General features: G+C 39.5%; 2 protein-coding genes across 2 annotated transcripts in view; one reads left to right on the plus strand and one right to left on the minus strand.

Moving 5' to 3' along the window:
• LOC139547938 (zinc finger protein 271-like) overlaps positions 1–22,225 on the minus strand; it is a 189,346-nt gene that overhangs the window by 100,164 nt on the left and 66,957 nt on the right. The window lies entirely within an intron of this gene.
• On the plus strand, positions 1,309–13,898 carry LOC139549209 (zinc finger protein 391-like). The gene is made up of 2 exons (XM_071359429.1): positions 1,309–1,924; positions 10,864–13,898. The coding sequence occupies exons 1-2, from the start codon at positions 1,555–1,557 to the stop codon at positions 11,631–11,633; spliced, it is 1,140 nt and encodes a 379-aa protein (XP_071215530.1). The 5' UTR covers positions 1,309–1,554; the 3' UTR covers positions 11,634–13,898.

Genomic DNA, 22,225 nt, shown 5'->3' on the forward strand with positions numbered 1-22,225 from the left:
ACCCATTAGGTCTAATACATGTATCCTATACTGACTAGTCTATATATCCATTAGGTCTAATACATGTATCCTATACTGACTAGTCTACTTATCCATTAGGTCTAGTACATGTATCCTATACTGACTAGTCTATTTCTCTATTAGGTCTAATACATGTATCCTATACTGACTAGTCTATATATCCATTAGGTCTAATACATGTATCCAATACTGACTAGTCTATTTATCCATTAGGTCTAGTACATGTATCCTATACTGACTAGTCTATTTCTCTATTAGGTCTAGTACATGTATCCTATACTGACTAGTCTATTTATCCATTAGGTCTATTACATGTATCCTTTACTGACTAGTCTCTTTATCCATTAGGTCTATTACATGTATCCTATACTGACTAGTATATTTACCCATTAGGTCTAATACATGTATCCTATACTGACTAGTCTATTACATGTATCCTATACTGACTAGTCTATTTATCCATTAGGTCTATTACATGTATCCTATACTGACTAGTCTATTTATCCATTAGGTCTATTACATGTATCCTATACTGACTAGTCTATTTATCCATTAGGTCTATTACATGTATCCTATACTGACTAGTCTATTTATCCATTAGGTCTATTACATGTATCCTATACTGACTAGTCTATTTATCCATTAGGTCTATTACATGTATCCTATACTGACTAGTCTATTTATCCATTAGGTCTATTACATGTATCCTATACTGACTAGTCTATTTATCCATTAGGTCAATTACATGTATCCTATACTGACTAGTCTATTTATCCATTAGGTCTATTACATGTATCCTTACTGGTTGGTAGGTGATCAAATACTTCTGTCATGCAATAAAATGCAAATTAATTACTTAAAAATCATACAATGTGATTTTCTGGATTTTTGTTTTAGATTCCATCTCGCACAGTTGAAGTGTACCTATGATAAAAATTACAGACCTCTACATGCTTTGTAAGTAGGAAAACCTGCAAAATCGGCAGTGTATCAAATACTTGTTCTCCCCACTGTATATACAGTTAGGTTTGTTTTCCTCTAGCTATTCTCCAGTTTGCTCCCAGCCGCTTTCATAGAACGTAGATCACTGTTAAACCATGGTACAGATTTGTTTGTTTGACTGAATTAATATGACATTGCCTTAAATCCAGGCAGATATGTAGCAGATGGAAAGTAGGTTTTAAATGAAATAAAATGCACTTTTCTCTCAACTGCGTTACCAACTCCAGTCAGCTGATGGCGCTGAGCGTCTTTCAGGCGATGCTGCCAGTGTGACGTATAATCTAGTGGACCGGACGTTTCTTCAACAACAACAGCTAGTCATCCGCCTCGGTAGCTTTCTAGCAAACATAGCCGAAACATTGAAGCTCTTTAGACTGTCTCGGTGTTTTAAACAGAGTTTTGTCGTTTAGCTAGTTACTTTATTTAATGTTATATGTACATTGTTAGTAAATTGTTAGTCAGCTAGCTGGCTTGATAAGTTAGCCTAGCACTATGCTAGGCGCTATTGCTACCTAGCTAACATCCCCGACCATGAGCTCACTAAACTACTCTCCTGTTAAAGAAGAGATCTGCTGGACGGAGAAAGAGGGTCTGTGGCTGAACATTGTCGTGAAAGAGGAGGAGGATGTTACAGTAAAACAAGAGGAAGACGCGTTCAGAGTGAAAGAGGAGGAGGAGGATGTTACAGAGAAACAAGAGGAAGACGCGTTCAGAGTGAAAGAGGAGGAGGATGTTACAGAGAAACAAGAGGAAGACGCGTTCAGAGTGAAAGAGGAGGAGGATGTTACAGTGAAAGAAGAGGAAGATGAAGAGCAAGAGGAGGGTGCAGGGGAGGAGGGGGAGATGACTGTCACATTGAAAGACGATGACGAGGAGGAGACAGAAGATCTGATTAAGACCAGTAAGTACTATCTTAATAACAGGATCACAACCTCTGTTAGCCCAATAATGGACGAAAGAAGCCTGACGTGACTCAATATAGTCCAAGGACCAGACATGTTCTGCTTTGAGGCGAGTTGGCTCCGAAACAGACAAATACTACATGTAAATGTGAATCGATTCTCAATTGCGGTACGGTTCCAGAAACATAAATATCTCTACTTTCATATCGCATCAAAAATAATTGCACAAATATACTTACTGCACACTGTTCTAACCGGTTTTAACACAGTTGCAGCCGACAGCGTTTTTCAGCGACAACACCTTTGTGGCGTCTGTATTCCGTTTACACACAGGTGTTAGGAGTCGCAGATAGCTAATTAGCCCTGGTGTTAGGAGTCGCTGATAGTGTAACAGTATAACTTTAAACCGTCCCCTCGCCCATACCCGGGCGCGAACCAGGGACCCTCTGCACACATCAACAACTGACACCCACGAAGCGTCGTTACCCATCGCTCCACAAAAGCCGCGGCCCTTGCAGAGCAAGGGGCAACCCTACTTAAGTCTCAGAGCAAGTGACGTAACTGATTGAAACGCTACTAGCGCGTACCCGCTAACTAGCTAGCCATTTCACATCCGTTACAATAGCTAATTAGCCCAGGTGTGCATCTGTCTTACATCTGTTTTCCTCAAACGCGCTGTAACATGGAAATATGGCCTTGTGGGAACAGTAACCCTATAAAGGAACAGTAACCCTATAAAGGAACAGTAACCCTATAAAGGAACAATAACCCTATAAAGGAACATTAACCCTATAAAGGAACAGTAACCCTATAAAGGAACAGTAACCCTATAAAGGAACAGTAACCCTATAAAGGAACATTAACCCTATAAAGGAACAGTAACCCTATAAAGGAACATTAACCCTATAAAGGAACAGTAACCCTATAAAGGAACAGTAACCCTATAAAGGAACATTAAAGGTAGCAATTAAACCTTTTGGGCTTTACAATTATGGTAAAATGTACAGCATTTATAAGTGGGTTAAAATGATGCTGGAAGTGATACATGTTTGACGGAGGGACATGTCAAAATGCTGACTTTGGTCACTCTAGCAAGCTTTTATTCATATTTAAAAAAGTATTGAATTCTCCATGTGGTCTATATTAAAAGGGCACTTCATTTAATATAACAGGCTTTTTAGAATTCAAAATTGGTGCACAATTTCTACTTAAAATATCAAAGGGAAGTAAAAGGCAGTCCTTTGGTGGAAGCACCCTTTTGGTGGAAGCACCCAACAGGCCGTTTCCATGAAAGGAAGACTTGAAGCTCTACATTATCTTTGTTATTAAAGCCACCAAGTCTTTTTAACACCAGAACCACTGGGCCTCAAGGGGACCCCTCCTTCAAGTTAATGGGCAGACATTCTGTTAGTGAGCATTTCTCCTTTTACCAAGATAATCCATCCAGATAATCCATCCAGGTGTGGCATATCAACATGATTATTAAAACGGCATGATCATTACGCAGGTGCACCTTGTGCTGGGGACAATAAAAGGCCACTCTTTAAAATGTGCAGCGATGAAACTGGATTTTGCACAACTGAAAAATTTCTGCGCAAACTGTCAGAAACGGTGTCGGGGAAGGTCATCTGTGTGCACGTCGTCCTCACCAGGGTCTTCTTGACTGCAGTTTGGCGTCGTAACCGACTTCAGTGACTTGCGTAGTTAAATAAAATAAATAAAGTGGGCAAATGCTCAATGGCCACTGGCATGCTGGTTAAGTGTGCTCTTCATGGATGAATCCTGGTTTCAACTGTACTGGACAGATGGAAGACCGCATGTATGGCGTCGTGGGGGTGAGCTGTTTGCTGATGTCAACGTTGTGAACAGAGTGCCCCATGGTGGGGTTATGGTATGGGCAGGCATAAGCAACAGACAACGAACACAATTGCATTTTATCGATTGCAATTTCAATGCACAGAGATAATGTGACAAGATCCTGAGGCCCATTGTTGTGCGTTTCATCCGCTGCCATCACCTCATGTTTCAGCAAGATAATGCCCCATGTCTCAAGGATCTGGACACAATTCCTGGAAGCTGAACATGTCCCGGTTCTTCCATGGCCTGCAGACTTACCAGACATGTCACCCGTTGAGCATGTTTGGGATGTTCTGGATCGACATGTACGACAGCGTGTTCCAGTTCCCACCAATATCCAGCATCTTCAACCACAGCCATTGAAGAGGAGTGGGACAACCTTCCACAGGCCACAATCAACAGCCTGATCAACTCTATGTGAAGGAGATGTCACGCTGCATGAGGAAAATGGTGGTCACACCAGATACTGACTGGTTTTCTGATCCTTCCCCCCCATGTTCAATCCATTTCTATTGGTGGAGGGCCTTTCCCCCCATGTTCAATCCATTTTTATTGGTGGAGGGCCTTTCCCCCCCATGTTCAATCCATTTCTATTGGTGGAGGGCCTTTCCCCCCCATGTTCAATCCATTTCTATTGGTGGAGGGCCTTTCCCCCCCATGTTCAATCCATTTTTATTGGTGGAGGGCCTTTCCCCCCCATATTCAATCCATTTCTATTGGTGGAGGGCCTTTCCCCCCCATGTTCAATCCATTTCTATTGGTGGAGGGCCTTTCCCCCCATGTTCAACCCATTTTTATTGGTGGAGGGCCTTTCCCCCCATGTTCAACCCATTTTTATAGGTGGAGGGCCTTTCCCCCCATGTTCAATCCATTTTTATAGGTGGAGGGCCTTTCCCCCCCATGTTCAATCCATTTTTATAGGTGGAGGGCCTTTCCCCCCATGTTCAACCCATTTTTATTGGTGGAGGGCCTTTCCCCCCATGTTCAATCCATTTTTATAGGTGGAGGGCCTTTCCCCCCCATGTTCAATCCATTTCTATTGGTGGAGGGCCTTTCCCCCCCATGTTCAATCCATTTTTATAGGTGGAGGGCCTTTCCCCCCATGTTCAATCCATTTCTATTGGTGGAGGGCCTTTCCCCCCATGTTCAACCCATTTTTATTGGTGGAGGGCCTTTCCCCCCATGTTCAATCCATTTTTATAGGTGGAGGGCCTTTCCCCCCCATGTTCAATCCATTTCTATTGGTGGAGGGCGTTTCCCCCCCATGTTCAATCCATTTCTATTGGTGGAGGGCCTTTCCCCCCATGTTCAACCCATTTTTATTGGTGGAGGGCCTTTCCCCCCATGTTCAATCCATTTTTATAGGTGGAGGGCCTTTCCCCCCATGTTCAATCCATTTTTATAGGTGGAGGGCCTTTCCCCCCCATGTTCAAACCATTTCTATTGGTGGAGGGCCTTTCCCCCCATGTTCATTCCATTTTTATTGGTGGAGGGCCTTTCCCCCCATGTTCATTCCATTTTTATTGATGGAGGGCCTTTCCCCCCATGTTCAATCCATTTTTATAGGTGGAAGGCCTTTCCCCCCCATGTTCAAACCATTTTTATTGGTGGAGGGCCTTTCCCCCCCATGTTAAATCCATTTTTATAGGTGGAGGGCCTTTCCCCCCCATGTTCAATCCATTTTTATAGGTGGAGGACCTTTACCCCCCCATGTTCAATCCATTTTTATAGGTGGAGGACCTTTCCCCCCCATGTTCAATCCATTTTATTGGTGGAGGGCCTTTCCCCCCCATGTTCAATCCATTTTATAGGTGGAGGGCCTTTCCCCCCCATGTTCAAACCATTTTATAGGTGGAGGACCTTTCCCCCCCATGTTCAATCCATTTTTATAGGTGGAGGACCTTTCCCCCCCATGTTCAATCCATTTTTATAGGTGGAGGACCTTTCCCCCCCATGTTCAATCCATTTTTATAGGTGGAGGGCCTTTCCCCCCCATGTTCAATCCATTTCTATTGGTGGAGGGCCTTTCCCCCCATGTTCAATCCATTTTTATAGGTGGAGGACCTTTCCCCCCCATGTTCAATCCATTTCTATTGGTGGAGGGCCTTTCCCCCCCATGTTCAATCCATTTTTATTGGTGGAGGACCTTTCCCCCCATGTTCAATCCATTTTTATAGGTGGAGGGCCTTTCCCCCCCATGTTCAATCCATTTTTATTGGTGGAGGGCCTTTCCCCCCCATGTTCAATCCATTTCTATTGGTGGAGGGCCTTTCCCCCCATGTTCAACCCATTTTTATTGGTGGAGGGCCTTTCCCCCCATGTTCAATCCATTTTTATAGGTGGAGGGCCTTTCCCCCCATGTTCAATCCATTTTTATAGGTGGAGGGCCTTTCCCCCCCATGTTCAAACCATTTCTATTGGTGGAGGGCCTTTCCCCCCATGTTCATTCCATTTTTATTGGTGGAGGGCCTTTCCCCCCATGTTCATTCCATTTTTATTGATGGAGGGCCTTTCCCCCCATGTTCAATCCATTTTTATAGGTGGAAGGCCTTTCCCCCCCATGTTCAAACCATTTTTATTGGTGGAGGGCCTTTCCCCCCCATGTTCAATCCATTTCTATTGGTGGAGGGCGTTTCCCCCCCATGTTCAATCCATTTTTATAGGTGGAGGACCTTTACCCCCCCATGTTCAATCCATTTTTATAGGTGGAGGACCTTTCCCCCCCATGTTCAATCCATTTTATTGGTGGAGGGCCTTTCCCCCCCATGTTCAATCCATTTTATAGGTGGAGGGCCTTTCCCCCCCATGTTCAAACCATTTTATAGGTGGAGGACCTTTCCCCCCCATGTTCAATCCATTTTTATAGGTGGAGGACCTTTCCCCCCCATGTTCAATCCATTTTTATAGGTGGAGGACCTTTCCCCCCCATGTTCAATCCATTTTTATAGGTGGAGGGCCTTTCCCCCCCATGTTCAATCCATTTCTATTGGTGGAGGGCCTTTCCCCCCATGTTCAATCCATTTTTATAGGTGGAGGACCTTTCCCCCCCATGTTCAATCCATTTCTATTGGTGGAGGGCCTTTCCCCCCCATGTTCAATCCATTTTTATTGGTGGAGGACCTTTCCCCCCATGTTCAATCCATTTTTATAGGTGGAGGGCCTTTCCCCCCCATGTTCAATCCATTTTTATTGGTGGAGGGCCTTTCCCCCCCATGTTCAATCCATTTTTATTGGTGGAGGGCCTTTCCCCCCCATGTTCAATCCATTTTTATTGGTGGAGGGCCTTTCCCCCCATGTTCAATCCATTTTTATTGGTGGAGGGCCTTTCCCCCCCATGTTCAATCCATTTTATTGGTGGAGGACCTTTCCCCCCCATGTTCAATCCATTTCTATTGGTGGAGGGCCTTTCCCCCCCATGTTCAATCCATTTTTATTGGTGGAGGACCTTTCCCCCCATGTTCAATCCATTTTTATAGGTGGAGGGCCTTTCCCCCCCATGTTCAATCCATTTTTATAGGTGGAGGGCCTTTCCCCCCCATGTTCAATCCATTTCTATTGGTGGAGGACCTTTCCCCCCCATGTTCAATCCATTTTTATTGGTGGAGGACCTTTCCCCCCATGTTCAAACCATTTCTATTGGTGGAGGACCTTTCCCCCCATGTTCAATCCATTTTATAGGTGGAGGCCCTTTCCCCCCCATGTTCAATCCATTTTTATTGGTGGAGGACCTTTCCCCCCCATGTTCAATCCATTTTATTGGTGGAGGGCCTTTCCCCCCCATGTTCAATCCATTTTATAGGTGGAGGGCCTTTCCCCCCATGTTCAATCCATTTTTATTGGTGGAGGACCTTTCCCCCCCATGTTCAATCCATTTTTATAGGTGGAGGACCTTTACCCCCCCATGTTCAATCCATTTTTATAGGTGGAGGACCTTTCCCCCCCATGTTCAATCCATTTTATTGGTGGAGGGCCTTTCCCCCCCATGTTCAATCCATTTTATAGGTGGAGGGCCTTTCCCCCCCATGTTCAAACCATTTTATAGGTGGAGGACCTTTCCCCCCCATGTTCAATCCATTTTTATAGGTGGAGGACCTTTCCCCCCCATGTTCAATCCATTTTTATAGGTGGAGGACCTTTCCCCCCCATGTTCAATCCATTTTTATAGGTGGAGGGCCTTTCCCCCCCCATGTTCAATCCATTTCTATTGGTGGAGGGCCTTTCCCCCCATGTTCAATCCATTTTTATAGGTGGAGGACCTTTCCCCCCCATGTTCAATCCATTTCTATTGGTGGAGGGCGTTTCCCCCCCATGTTCAAACCATTTTTATTGGTGGAGGACCTTTCCCCCCATGTTCAATCCATTTTTATAGGTGGAGGGCCTTTCCCCCCCATGTTCAATCCATTTTTATTGGTGGAGGGCCTTTCCCCCCCATGTTCAATCCATTTTTATTGGTGGAGGGCCTTTCCCCCCCATGTTCAATCCATTTTTATTGGTGGAGGGCCTTTCCCCCCATGTTCAATCCATTTTTATTGGTGGAGGGCCTTTCCCCCCCATGTTCAATCCATTTTATTGGTGGAGGACCTTTCCCCCCCATGTTCAATCCATTTCTATTGGTGGAGGGCCTTTCCCCCCCATGTTCAATCCATTTTTATTGGTGGAGGGCCTTTCCCCCCCCATGTTCAATCCATTTTTATTGGTGGAGGACCTTTCCCCCCATGTTCAATCCATTTTTATAGGTGGAGGGCCTTTCCCCCCCATGTTCAATCCATTTTTATAGGTGGAGGGCCTTTCCCCCCCATGTTCAATCCATTTCTATTGGTGGAGGACCTTTCCCCCCCATGTTCAATCCATTTTTATTGGTGGAGGACCTTTCCCCCCATGTTCAAACCATTTCTATTGGTGGAGGACCTTTCCCCCCATGTTCAATCCATTTTATAGGTGGAGGCCCTTTCCCCCCCATGTTCAATCCATTTTTATTGGTGGAGGACCTTTCCCCCCATGTTCAAACCATTTCTATTGGTGGAGGACCTTTCCCCCCATGTTCAATCCATTTTATAGGTGGAGGCCCTTTCCCCCCCATGTTCAATCCATTTTTATTGGTGGAGGACCTTTCCCCCCCATGTTCAATCCATTTTATTGGTGGAGGGCCTTTCCCCCCCATGTTCAATCCATTTTATAGGTGGAGGGCCTTTCCCCCCATGTTCAATCCATTTTTATTGGTGGAGGACCTTTCCCCCCCATGTTCAATCCATTTTTATAGGTGGAGGACCTTTCCCCCCCATGTTCAATCCATTTTTATTGGTGGAGGACCTTTCCCCCCCATGTTCCAACCATTTTTATTGGTGGAGGGCCTTTCCCCCCATGTTCAATCCATTTTTATAGGTGGAGGGCCTTTCCCCCCATGTTCAATCCATTTCTATTGGTGGAGGGCCTTTCCCCCCATGTTCAATCCATTTCTATTGGTGGAGGGCCTTTCCCCCCATGTTCAATCCATTTCTATTGGTGGAGGGCCTTTCCCCCCATGTTCAATCCATTTCTATTGGTGGAGGGCCTTTCCCCCCCATGTTCAATCCATTTTATAGGTGGAGGGCCTTTTCCCCCCCATGTTCAATCCATTTTTATTGGTGGAGGGCCTTTTCCCCCCCATGTTCAATCCATTTTATAGGTGGAGGGCCTTTCCCCCCCATGTTCAACCCATTTCTATTGGTGGAGGGCCTTTCCCCCCCAATGTTCATTCCATTTTTATAGGTGGAGGGCCTTTCCCCCCATGTTCAATCCATTTTTATTGATGGAGGGCCTTTCCCCCCATGTTCAATCCATTTCTATTGGTGGAGGGCCTTTCCCCCCATGTTCAATCCATTTTATTGGTGGAGGGCCTTTCCCCCCATGTTCAATCCATTTCTATTGGTGGAGGGACTTTCCCCCCCATGTTCAACCCATTTTTATTGGTGGAGGGCCTTTCCCCCCATGTTCAAACCATTTTTATTGGTGGAGGGCCTTTCCCCCCATGTTCAAACCATTTTTATTGGTGGAGGGCCTTTCCCCCCATGTTCAAACCATTTTATAGGTGGAGGACCTCCCCAAGAATAATCATCAGAGATGTCTTGATTCATTTCTTCCCCGCCATCTGTGTAGTTTTCGTTCAGATTGTGTAAATTAGGCACCACACTCTCACTGTGGACTCCAAGTAGACCAGAGTAGACTGATAGGACTGCTGTTCTTCATTCACAACTGGTGATGACATAATTCTGCATAGTTCTCTTCCCCTCGCTCATCAACTCACCCGTTCTCCCCCTTTCTCCCCCACGATGCTTTACTTCATTAATTGAATCCGTTGTTCTACGTCTGAATAGAGGTTAGGTTCAGTTTGGAATAAATTATTGGGGCTGATTGTCAACTAGTCACGTCCCTTTAACCTGTCAGGAGAAGGAGAGGAGCTATTGATTACCACCAGTAAGTACTATCTGAATAACAGGAACCTTTGTTAGTCCAATAATGGAGGAAACGGCCCTTTAACCTGTCAGGAGAAGGAGAGGAGCTATTGTCGGGAGACGGACGGGCGGGGGGGAACCATTCAATAAAATGACATGCCCTCCTAAAAGTGGGTAACGCCAGTTCTGTAGGTGAAATTAAGATTATAACAATGAAACTCCATTATATATATATATATATATATATATATATAATTATTTAGACTTATTGATGGAAAATCAAGGACTGAAGGGGGGCATGAATTAAAAAAATGGCAGAGTAATACTTTAAAAACGAACAAAATACATGTAGAGCTCTGGCAGGTCTAGGTGAATGGTATTCCACAGCTTCAGATGATAAGGTGTTGTTCAGCCAGGCAGTTCAGAAAGGCTGGGCAGTAGTTTAAAAGGAGGGAGCAGCGATGTCACAGGGGGAGAAGCGATGTCACAGAGGGAGCAGCGATGTCACAGAGGGAGCAGCGTCAGTCAGTTTCTCGGACCGGAGCTCTTCACCAGGCTCCTCCTCTAACATGGAGCCAGTTTTAGCATGTAGAAGTTTTATTCAGGTCTCTATTAAGTATTTAACTAAATAATCTGTTTGTCTTTGGCAGGAGAGGGACCAGACTCTCACTCTGACAGCGGAAAGAGTCCTTCAGGGGGACCAGACCCAGTGACACCCAAACCAGCGAGACGACACCACTGCTCCCAATGTGAAAAGAGATTTTCCCTATCATGGGACCTAAAACGGCATGAGAGGATACACACAGGAGAAAGGCCTTTCCAATGTTCCCAGTGTGGAAAGAGTTTTACTTTGTTAGGAAACCTGAGGGAGCATAAGAGAATACACTCTGGAGAGAAACCGTACAACTGTTCCCAGTGTGGAAAGAGTTTCGCCTGGTTAAGGAGCTTGAAGGAGCATGAGAGGATACACACAGGGGAAAAGCATTTCCAATGTTCCCATTGTGGAAAGCGTCTTAACCGCTTAAGGAGCCTGAAGGAGCATGAGAGGATACACACAGGGGAAAAGCCTTTCCAATGTTCCCAGTGTGGAAATAGTTTTACCTGCTTAGGGAGCCTGAAGGCACATGAAAGGATACACACAGGGGAAAAGCCTTTTCAATGTTCTCTGTGTGGAAAGCGGTTTACCCAGTTTGGGACCCTAAAAGAGCATGAGACAACACACACAAAAGAAAAGCCCTACCAATGCTCCCTGTGTGGAAAGAGTTTTATCAATTTAAGACGTCTGAATAAGCATGCAATAATACATACACAGGAGGAGAAGACATACCACTGCTCTCAGTGTGGAAAGACATTTTCCCAGTCAGAGGACCTGAAATCACATGAGAGAATAGAGAGGCTGTGTTCCGACTTATGTTTTTGACCTGAGAATTTAGGTTTTTTTTTCTGCCAAATGAAATCATATAGTTTATCTGAAATAATTAACAAAATAGACCTACTTTTGTTTTAGTTTCCATCTGGAGATGATAAATACTATACAATGTGTTTGATTATGAACGTTAATCCATTGCATACAAGTATAAACCCTCTAATATTGTTCATTATATATTTGGGATATTGCTAAATGTTAATTACTATATAGATTAATGGAGTTTTGGATTTCTTGATTCTAACCTTAACTTCTACTTCCACACCATCCCGGATCCGGGAGCACCCCCCACAGTAAAAAAGCTGACTAGCATAGCCTAGCATAGCGTCACAAGTAAATACTAGCATCTAAATATCATTAAATCACAAGTCCAAGACACCAGATGAAAGATACACATCTTGTGAATCCAGCCACCATTTCTGATTTTTTAAATGTTTTACAGGGAAGACACAATATGTAAATCTATTAGCTAACCACGATAGCAAAAGACACAACTTTTTTTTCCCACCGCTTTTTTCCTGCATAGGTAGCTATCACAATTTCGACCAAATAAAGATATATATAGCCACTAACCAAGAAACAACTTCATCAGATGACAGTCTGATAACATATTTATTGTATAGCATATGTTTTTTTTAGAAAAATGTGCATATTTCAGGTATAAATCACAGTTCTACATTGCAGCTGCAATCTGAAATAGTGCCGAAGCAGCCAGAATAATTACAGAGACCAACGTCAAATACCGAAATACTCATCATAAAACATTTCTGAAAAATACACAGCGTACAGCAAATGAAAGACCAACATCTTGTGAATCCAGCCAATATTTCAGATTTTTTAAGTGTTTTACAGCGAAAACACAATTTAGCATTATATTAGCTTACCACAATAGCCGGAAACACAAGCCGTTTACCAGTAGCAAAGGTTAGCGATCGTAACAATCCAGCAAAAGATATATAATTTTTGACTAACCTTGATATACTTCATCAGATGACAGTCCTGTAACATCATATTACACAATGCATATAGGATTTGTTCGAAAATGTGCATATTTAGCAGCACAAATCGTGGTTATACAATGTGATTAGTAGCAACATTTCAGGCAATCTGGCCAGCGCCATCTTGGAGAGGCACCTAATCTAATCGATAACTAATCGTAAACTTGACTAAAAAATACAGGTTGGACAGCAAATGAAAGACACATTAGTTCTTAATGCAACCGCTGTGTTAGATTTTTAAAATTAACGTTACTCGACATTCAGCGTGCGTTACAGCGAGACCATGCCTAAATCAATGGCGGACAAATAATTTTACATCTTTCCACAGATATACGAATTAACATCATAAATAGCTCTTACTATTGGATGATCTTCCATCAGAATCTTGGGCAAGTGGTCCTTTGTCCAGAACAATCGTCTTTTGGTTGAAAGATGTCCTCTACTCCTGTAGAAATTAGCTGCTAACGCCGATGTACCGGAGAGGTGCCCAACTCGTGATAACGCCTGACAAAGAAACTCCAGAAAATCGCTATAAACTGCTATAAACTGCTATAAGTCGGTTTAAATTAACTACCTTATGAAGTTTTTAAGACAAAAAACAAATTAAATCAGAGCCGGAGATATAGAACTGCTAAACCGAAAGCTTTTGAAGACGCCATGCCGGTTTCCCTCCTGCGTCAGGCCCCGCGTCGAAAAGGTCGGTCCTTCCGTTCCAAGAGGCTTTATACTCCCCCAGATGGTGCTATCCACTCCATTCAAAGTCTCACCGCTTACTGACATCTAGGGGAAGGCGTATGCAGTGCATGTAGCCCCATAGCTTATAAGGGAATTTATAAACCGACCCTGGAACAGAGACCTCAATTTCAGAAATCTCACTTCTTGACAGGAAGTGAGCTGCAGAATGAGTTCTGTTTCACTCAGAGAAATAATTCAAACGGTTTTAGAAACTAGAGAGTGTTTTCTATACAATAGTAATAATAATATGCCTATTGTACGAGCAAGAATTGAGTACGAGGCAGTTTAATCTGGGAACGAAAAATCTTCAAAGTGTAAACAGCACCCCCTATTGAGAAAAGGTTTTAAACCTCTTGGATTTGATCTGGCTTTCGCTAAATGAATTTGAATACATGATTTAGATATTGAATAGATTAATAGAATGTGCATTTCTTGAATTTAGTTGTTTTGTTTCATTGAGTTAATTTGTGTATTAGTCGTCAAGCTAAAGGACTATGAAAATGTGATGCTGTTTTTATAATAAAGTTGTTGACATGAAAAACATTAGTGTTCCCATCAATGTTATTCCACTATGTAGAAGCTGTATAGAGCTAGTTGTTTATTTTGATATTATCTGTTGACTGAATGAATCAGAATTTGCATTGAATACAGATGTGTAGTAGATGTGAAGTTTATTTTAAATTCTCACTAATCGATCAGCAAAAACGTGTCTTTGTCAGTCTCAATATAATATTTAACTTTTGAAAGAAATGAAAAATAAAAAGTAGAATAAGGCTCCATGGTAGCTAATACATTATAATATAATAAGGCTCCATGGTAGCTAATACATTATAATAGAATAAGGCTCCATGGTAGCTAATACATTATAATATAATAAGGCTCCATGGTAGCTAATACATTATAATAGAATAAGGCTCCATGGTACTTAATACATTATAATAGAATAAGGCTCCATGGTAGCTAATACATTATAATAGAATAAGGCGCCATGGTAGCTAATACATTAGAATTCGGCTCCATGGTAGCTAATACATTAGAGTAGAATAAGGCACCATGGTAGCTAATATATTATAATAGAATAAGGCTCCATGGTAGCTAATACATTATAATACAATAAGGCTCCATGGTAGCTAATACATTATAATACAATAATGCTCCATGGTAAATAATACATTAGAATAGAATAAGGCTCCATGGTAGATAATACATTATAATAGAATAAGGCTCCATGGTAGCTAATACATTATAATAGAATAAGGCTCCATGGTAGCTAATACATTATAATAGAATAAGGCACCATGGTAGCTAATAAATTATAATAGAATAAGGCACCATGGTAGCTAATACATTAGAATAGAATGAGGCTCCATGGTAGCTAATACATTATAATAGAATAAGGCACCATGGTAGCTAATACATTAGAATAGAATAAGGCTCCATGGTAGCTAATACATTATAATACAATAATGCTCCATGGTAGATAATACATTAGAATAGAATAAGGCTCCATGGTAGCTAATACATTATAATAGAATAAGGCTCCATGGTAGCTAATACATTAGAGTAGAATAAGGCTCCATGGTAGCTAATACATTATAATAGAATAAGGCTCCATGGTAGCTAATACATTATAATAGAATAAGGCACCATGGTAGCTAATACATTATAATAGAATAAGGCTCCATGGTAGCTAATACATTAGAATAGAATAAGGCTCCATGGTAGCTAATACATTAGAATAAGGCTCCATGGTAGCTAATACATTATAATAGAATAAGGCTCCATGGTAGCTAATACATTAGAATAGAATCAGGCTCCATGGTAGCTAATACATTAGAATAGAATAAGGCTCCATGGTAGCTAATACATTAGAATAGAATAAGGCACAATGGTAGCTAATACATTATAATAGAATAAGGCACCATGGTAGCTAATACATTAGAATAAGGCTCCACGGTAGCTAATACATTAGAATATAATAAGGCTCCATGGTAGCTAATACATTAGAATAGAATAAGGCTGCATGGTAGCTAATACATTATAAAAGAATAAGGCACTATGGTAGCTAATACATTAGAATAAGGCTCCACGGTAGCTAATACATTAGAATATAATAAGGCTCCGTGGTAGCTAATACATTATAATAGAATAAGGCTCCATGGTAGCTAATACATTATAGTAGAATAAGGCTCCATGGTAGCTAATACATTATAATAGAATAAGGCTCCATGGTAGCTAATACATTAGAATATATTAAGGCTGCATGGTAGCTAATACATTAGAATAAGACTCCACGGTAGCTAATACATTAGAATATAATAAGGCTCCATGGTAGCTAATACATTATAATATAATAATGCTCCATGGTAGCTAATACATTAGAATAGAATAAGGCTCCATGGTAGCTAATACATTATAATAGAATAAGGCTCCATGGTCGCTAATACATTAGAATATAATAAGGCTGCATGGTAGCTAATACATTATAATAGAATAAGGCACTATGGTAGCTAATACATTAGAATAAGGCTCCACGGTAGCTAATACATTAGAATATAATAAGGCTCCGTGGTAGCTAATACATTATAATAGAATAAGGCTCCATGGTAGCTAATACATTAGAATAGAATAAGGCTCCATGGTAGCTAATACATTATAATAGAATAAGGCTCCATGGTAGCTAATACATTAGAATAGAATAAGGCTCCATGGTAGCTAATACATTATAATATAATAAGGCTCCATGGTAGCTAATACATTATAATAGATTAAGGCTCCATGGTATGTAATACATTAGAATAGAATAAGGCTCCATGGTAGCTAATACATTATAATAGAATAAGGCTCCATGGTAGATAATACATTATAATAGAATAAGGCTCCATGGTAGCTAATACATTATAGTGGAATAAGGCTCCATGGTAGCTAATACATTATAATAGAATAAGGCTCCATGGTAGCTAATACATTATAATAGATTAAGGTCCCATGGTAGCTAATACATTAGAATAGAATAAGGCTCCATGGTAGCTAATACATTATAATAGAATAAGGCTCCATGGTAGCTAATACATTATAATAGAATAAGGCTCCATGGTAGCTAATACATTATAATAGAATAAGGCACCATGGTAGCTAATAAATTATAATAGAATAAGGCACCATGGTAGCTAATACATTAGAATAGAATGAGGCTCCATGGTAGCTAATACATTATAATAGAATAAGGCACCATGGTAGCTAATACATTAGAATAGAATAAGGCTCCATGGTAGCTAATACATTATAATACAATAATGCTCCATGGTAGATAATACATTAGAATAGAATAAGGCTCCATGGTAGCTAATACATTATAATAGAATAAGGCTCCATGGTAGCTAATACATTAGAGTAGAATAAGGCTCCATGGTAGCTAATACATTATAATAGAATAAGGCTCCATGGTAGCTAATACATTATAATAGAATAAGGCACCATGGTAGCTAATACATTATAATAGAATAAGGCTCCATGGTAGCTAATACATTAGAATAGAATAAGGCTCCATGGTAGCTAATACATTAGAATAAGGCTCCATGGTAGCTAATACATTATAATAGAATAAGGCTCCATGGTAGCTAATACATTAGAATAGAATCAGGCTCCATGGTAGCTAATACATTAGAATAGAATAAGGCTCCATGGTAGCTAATACATTATAATAGAATAAGGCACAATGGTAGCTAATACATTATAATAGAATAAGGCACCATGGTAGCTAATACATTAGAATAAGGCTCCACGGTAGCTAATACATTAGAATATAATAAGGCTCCATGGTAGCTAATACATTAGAATAGAATAAGGCTGCATGGTAGCTAATACATTATAAAAGAATAAGGCACTATGGTAGCTAATACATTAGAATAAGGCTCCACGGTAGCTAATACATTAGAATATAATAAGGCTCCGTGGTAGCTAATACATTATAGTAGAATAAGGCTCCATGGTAGCTAATACATTATAGTAGAATAAGGCTCCATGGTAGCTAATACATTATAATAGAATAAGGCTCCATGGTAGCTAATACATTAGAATATATTAAGGCTGCATGGTAGCTAATACATTATAATAGAATAAGGCACCATGGTAGCTAATACATTAGAATAAGACTCCACGGTAGCTAATACATTAGAATATAATAAGGCTCCATGGTAGCTAATACATTATAATATAATAATGCTCCATGGTAGCTAATACATTAGAATAGAATAAGGCTCCATGGTAGCTAATACATTATAATAGAATAAGGCTCCATGGTCGCTAATACATTAGAATATAATAAGGCTGCATGGTAGCTAATACATTATAATAGAATAAGGCACTATGGTAGCTAATACATTAGAATAAGGCTCCACGGTAGCTAATACATTAGAATATAATAAGGCTCCGTGGTAGCTAATACATTATAATAGAATAAGGCTCCATGGTAGCTAATACATTAGAATAGAATAAGGCTCCATGGTAGCTAATACATTATAATAGAATAAGGCTCCATGGTAGCTAATACATTAGAATAGAATAAGGCTCCATGGTAGCTAATACATTATAATATAATAAGGCTCCATGGTAGCTAATACATTATAATAGATTAAGGCTCCATGGTAGCTAATACATTAGAATAGAATAAGGCTCCATGGTAGCTAATACATTATAATAGAATAAGGCTCCATGGTAGATAATACATTATAATAGAATAAGGCTCCATGGTAGCTAATACATTATAGTGGAATAAGGCTCCATGGTAGCTAATACATTATAATAGAATAAGGCTCCATGGTAGCTAATACATTATAATAGATTAAGGTCCCATGGTAGCTAATACATTAGAATAGAATAAGGCTCCATGGTAGCTAATACATTATAATAGAATAAGGCACCATTGTAGCTAATACATGAGAGTAGAATATGGCTCCATGGTAGCTAATACATTAGAGTAGATTAAGGCCCCATGGTAGCTAATACATTAGAATAGAATAAGGCACCATGGTAGCTAATACATTAGAATAGAATAAGGCTCCATGGTAGCTAATACATTAGAATAGAATAAGGCTGCATGGTAGCTAATACATTAGAATAGAATAAGGCTCCATGGTAGCTAATACATTATAATAGAAAAAGGCACAATGGTAGCTAATACATTATAATAGAATAAGGCTCCATGGTAGCTAATACATTAGAATATATTAAGGCTGCATGGTAGCTAATACATTATAATAGAATAAGGCACCATGGTAGCTAATACATTAGAATAAGGCTCCACGGTAGCTAATACATTAGAATATAATAAGGCTCCATGGTAGCTAATACATTAGAATAGAATAAGACTCCATGGTAGCTAATACATTATAATAGAATAAGTCTCCATGGTAGCTAATACATTATAATAGAATAAGGCACCATGGTAGCTAATACATTATAATAGAATAAGGCTCCATGGTAGCTAATACATTAGAATAGAATAAGGCTCCATGGTAGCTAATACATTATAATAGAATAAGGCACCATGGTAGCTAATACATTAGAATTCGGCTCCATGGTAGCTAATACATTAGAGTAGAATAAGGCACCATGGTAGCTAATACATTATAATAGAATAAGGCTCCATGGTCGCTAATACATTAGAATATAATAAGGCTGCATGGTAGCTAATACATTATAATAGAATAAGGCACTATGGTAGCTAATACATTAGAATAAGGCTCCACGGTAGCTAATACATTAGAATATAATAAGGCTCCGTGGTAGCTAATACATTATAATAGAATAAGGCTCCATGGTAGCTAATACATTAGAATAGAATAAGGCTCCATGGTAGCTAATACATTATAATAGAATAAGGCTCCATGGTAGCTAATACATTAGAATAGAATAAGGCTCCATGGTAGCTAATACATTATAATATAATAAGGCTCCATGGTAGCTAATACATTATAATAGATTAAGGCTCCATGGTAGCTAATACATTAGAATAGAATAAGGCTCCATGGTAGCTAATACATTATAATAGAATAAGGCTCCATGGTAGATAATACATTATAATAGAATAAGGCTCCATGGTAGCTAATACATTATAGTGGAATAAGGCTCCATGGTAGCTAATACATTATAATAGAATAAGGCTCCATGGTAGCTAATACATTATAATAGATTAAGGTCCCATGGTAGCTAATACATTAGAATAGAATAAGGCTCCATGGTAGCTAATACATTATAATAGAATAAGGCACCATTGTAGCTAATACATGAGAGTAGAATATGGCTCCATGGTAGCTAATACATTAGAGTAGATTAAGGCCCCATGGTAGCTAATACATTAGAATAGAATAAGGCACCATGGTAGCTAATACATTAGAATAGAATAAGGCTCCATGGTAGCTAATACATTAGAATAGAATAAGGCTGCATGGTAGCTAATACATTAGAATAGAATAAGGCTCCATGGTAGCTAATACATTATAATAGAAAAAGGCACAATGGTAGCTAATACATTATAATAGAATAAGGCTCCATGGTAGCTAATACATTATAATATATTAAGGCTGCATGGTAGCTAATACATTATAATAGAATAAGGCACCATGGTAGCTAATACATTAGAATAAGGCTCCACGGTAGCTAATACATTAGAATATAATAAGGCTCCATGGTAGCTAATACATTAGAATAGAATAAGACTCCATGGTAGCTAATACATTATAATAGAATAAGTCTCCATGGTAGCTAATACATTATAATAGAATAAGGCACCATGGTAGCTAATACATTATAATAGAATAAGGCTCCATGGTAGCTAATACATTAGAATAGAATAAGGCTCCATGGTAGCTAATATATTATAATAGAATAAGGCACCATGGTAGCTAATACATTAGAATTCGGCTCCATGGTAGCTAATACATTAGAGTAGAATAAGGCACCATGGTAGCTAATACATTATAATAGAATAAGGCTCCATGGTAGCTAATACATTATAATAGAATAAGGCTCCATGGTAGCTAATACATTAGAATAGAATAAGGCTCCATGGTAGCTAATACATTAGAATAGAATAAGGCACCATGGTAGCTAATACATTATAATAGAATAAGGCTCCATGGTAGCTAATACATTAGAATTCGGCTCCATGGTAGCTAATACATTAGAATTCGGCTCCACGGTAGCTAATACATTAGAATATAATAAGGCTCCATGGTAGCTAATACATTATAATATAATAAGGCTCCGTGGTAGCTAATACATTACAATAGAATAAGGCTCCATGGTAGCTAATACATTAGAATAGAATAAGGCTCCATGGTAGCTAATACATTAGAATATAATAAGGCTGCATGGTAGCTAATACATTATAATAGAATAAGGCACTATGGTAGCTAATACATTAGAATAAGGCTCCACGGTAGCTAATACATTAGAATATAATAAGGCTCCGTGGTAGCTAATACATTATAATAGAATAAGGCTCCATGGTAGCTAATACATTAGAATAGAATAAGGCTCCATGGTAGCTAATACATTATAATAGAATAAGGCTCCATGGTAGCTAATACATTAGAATAGAATAAGGCTCCATGGTAGCTAATACATTATAATATAATAAGGCTCCATGGTAGCTAATACATTATAATAGATTAAGGCTCCATGGTAGCTAATACATTAGAATAGAATAAGGCTCCATGGTAGCTAATACATTATAATAGAATAAGGCTCCATGGTAGCTAATACATTATAATAGAATAAGGCTCCATGGTAGCTAATACATTAGAATAGAATAAGGCTCCATGGTAGCTAATACATTATAATAGAATAAGGCTCCATGGTAGCTAGTACATTAGAATAGAATAAGGCTCCATGGTAGCTAATACATTATAATATAATAAGGCTCCATGGTAGCTAATACATTATAATAGATTAAGGCTCCATGGTAGCTAATACATTAGAATAGAATAAGGCTCCATGGTAGCTAATACATTATAATAGAATAAGGCTCCATGGTAGATAATACATTATAATAGAATAAGGCTCCATGGTAGCTAATACATTATAGTGGAATAAGGCTCCATGGTAGCTAATACATTATAATAGAATAAGGCTCCATGGTAGCTAATACATTATAATAGATTAAGGTCCCATGGTAGCTAATACATTAGAATAGAATAAGGCTCCATGGTAGCTAATACATTATAATAGAATAAGGCACCATTGTAGCTAATACATGAGAGTAGAATATGGCTCCATGGTAGCTAATACATTAGAGTAGATTAAGGCCCCATGGTAGCTAATACATTAGAATAGAATAAGGCACCATGGTAGCTAATACATTAGAATAGAATAAGGCTCCATGGTAGCTAATACATTAGAATAGAATAAGGCTGCATGGTAGCTAATACATTAGAATAGAATAAGGCTCCATGGTAGCTAATACATTATAATAGAAAAAGGCACAATGGTAGCTAATACATTATAATAGAATAAGGCTCCATGGTAGCTAATACATTATAATATATTAAGGCTGCATGGTAGCTAATACATTATAATAGAATAAGGCACCATGGTAGCTAATACATTAGAATAAGGCTCCACGGTAGCTAATACATTAGAATATAATAAGGCTCCATGGTAGCTAATACATTAGAATAGAATAAGACTCCATGGTAGCTAATACATTATAATAGAATAAGTCTCCATGGTAGCTAATACATTATAATAGAATAAGGCACCATGGTAGCTAATACATTATAATAGAATAAGGCTCCATGGTAGCTAATACATTAGAATAGAATAAGGCTCCATGGTAGCTAATACATTATA

Source organism: Salvelinus alpinus, chromosome 2, assembly GCF_045679555.1.
Source record: "Salvelinus alpinus chromosome 2, SLU_Salpinus.1, whole genome shotgun sequence".
In the NCBI taxonomy this organism is placed as follows: Eukaryota; Metazoa; Chordata; class Actinopteri; order Salmoniformes; family Salmonidae; genus Salvelinus; species Salvelinus alpinus.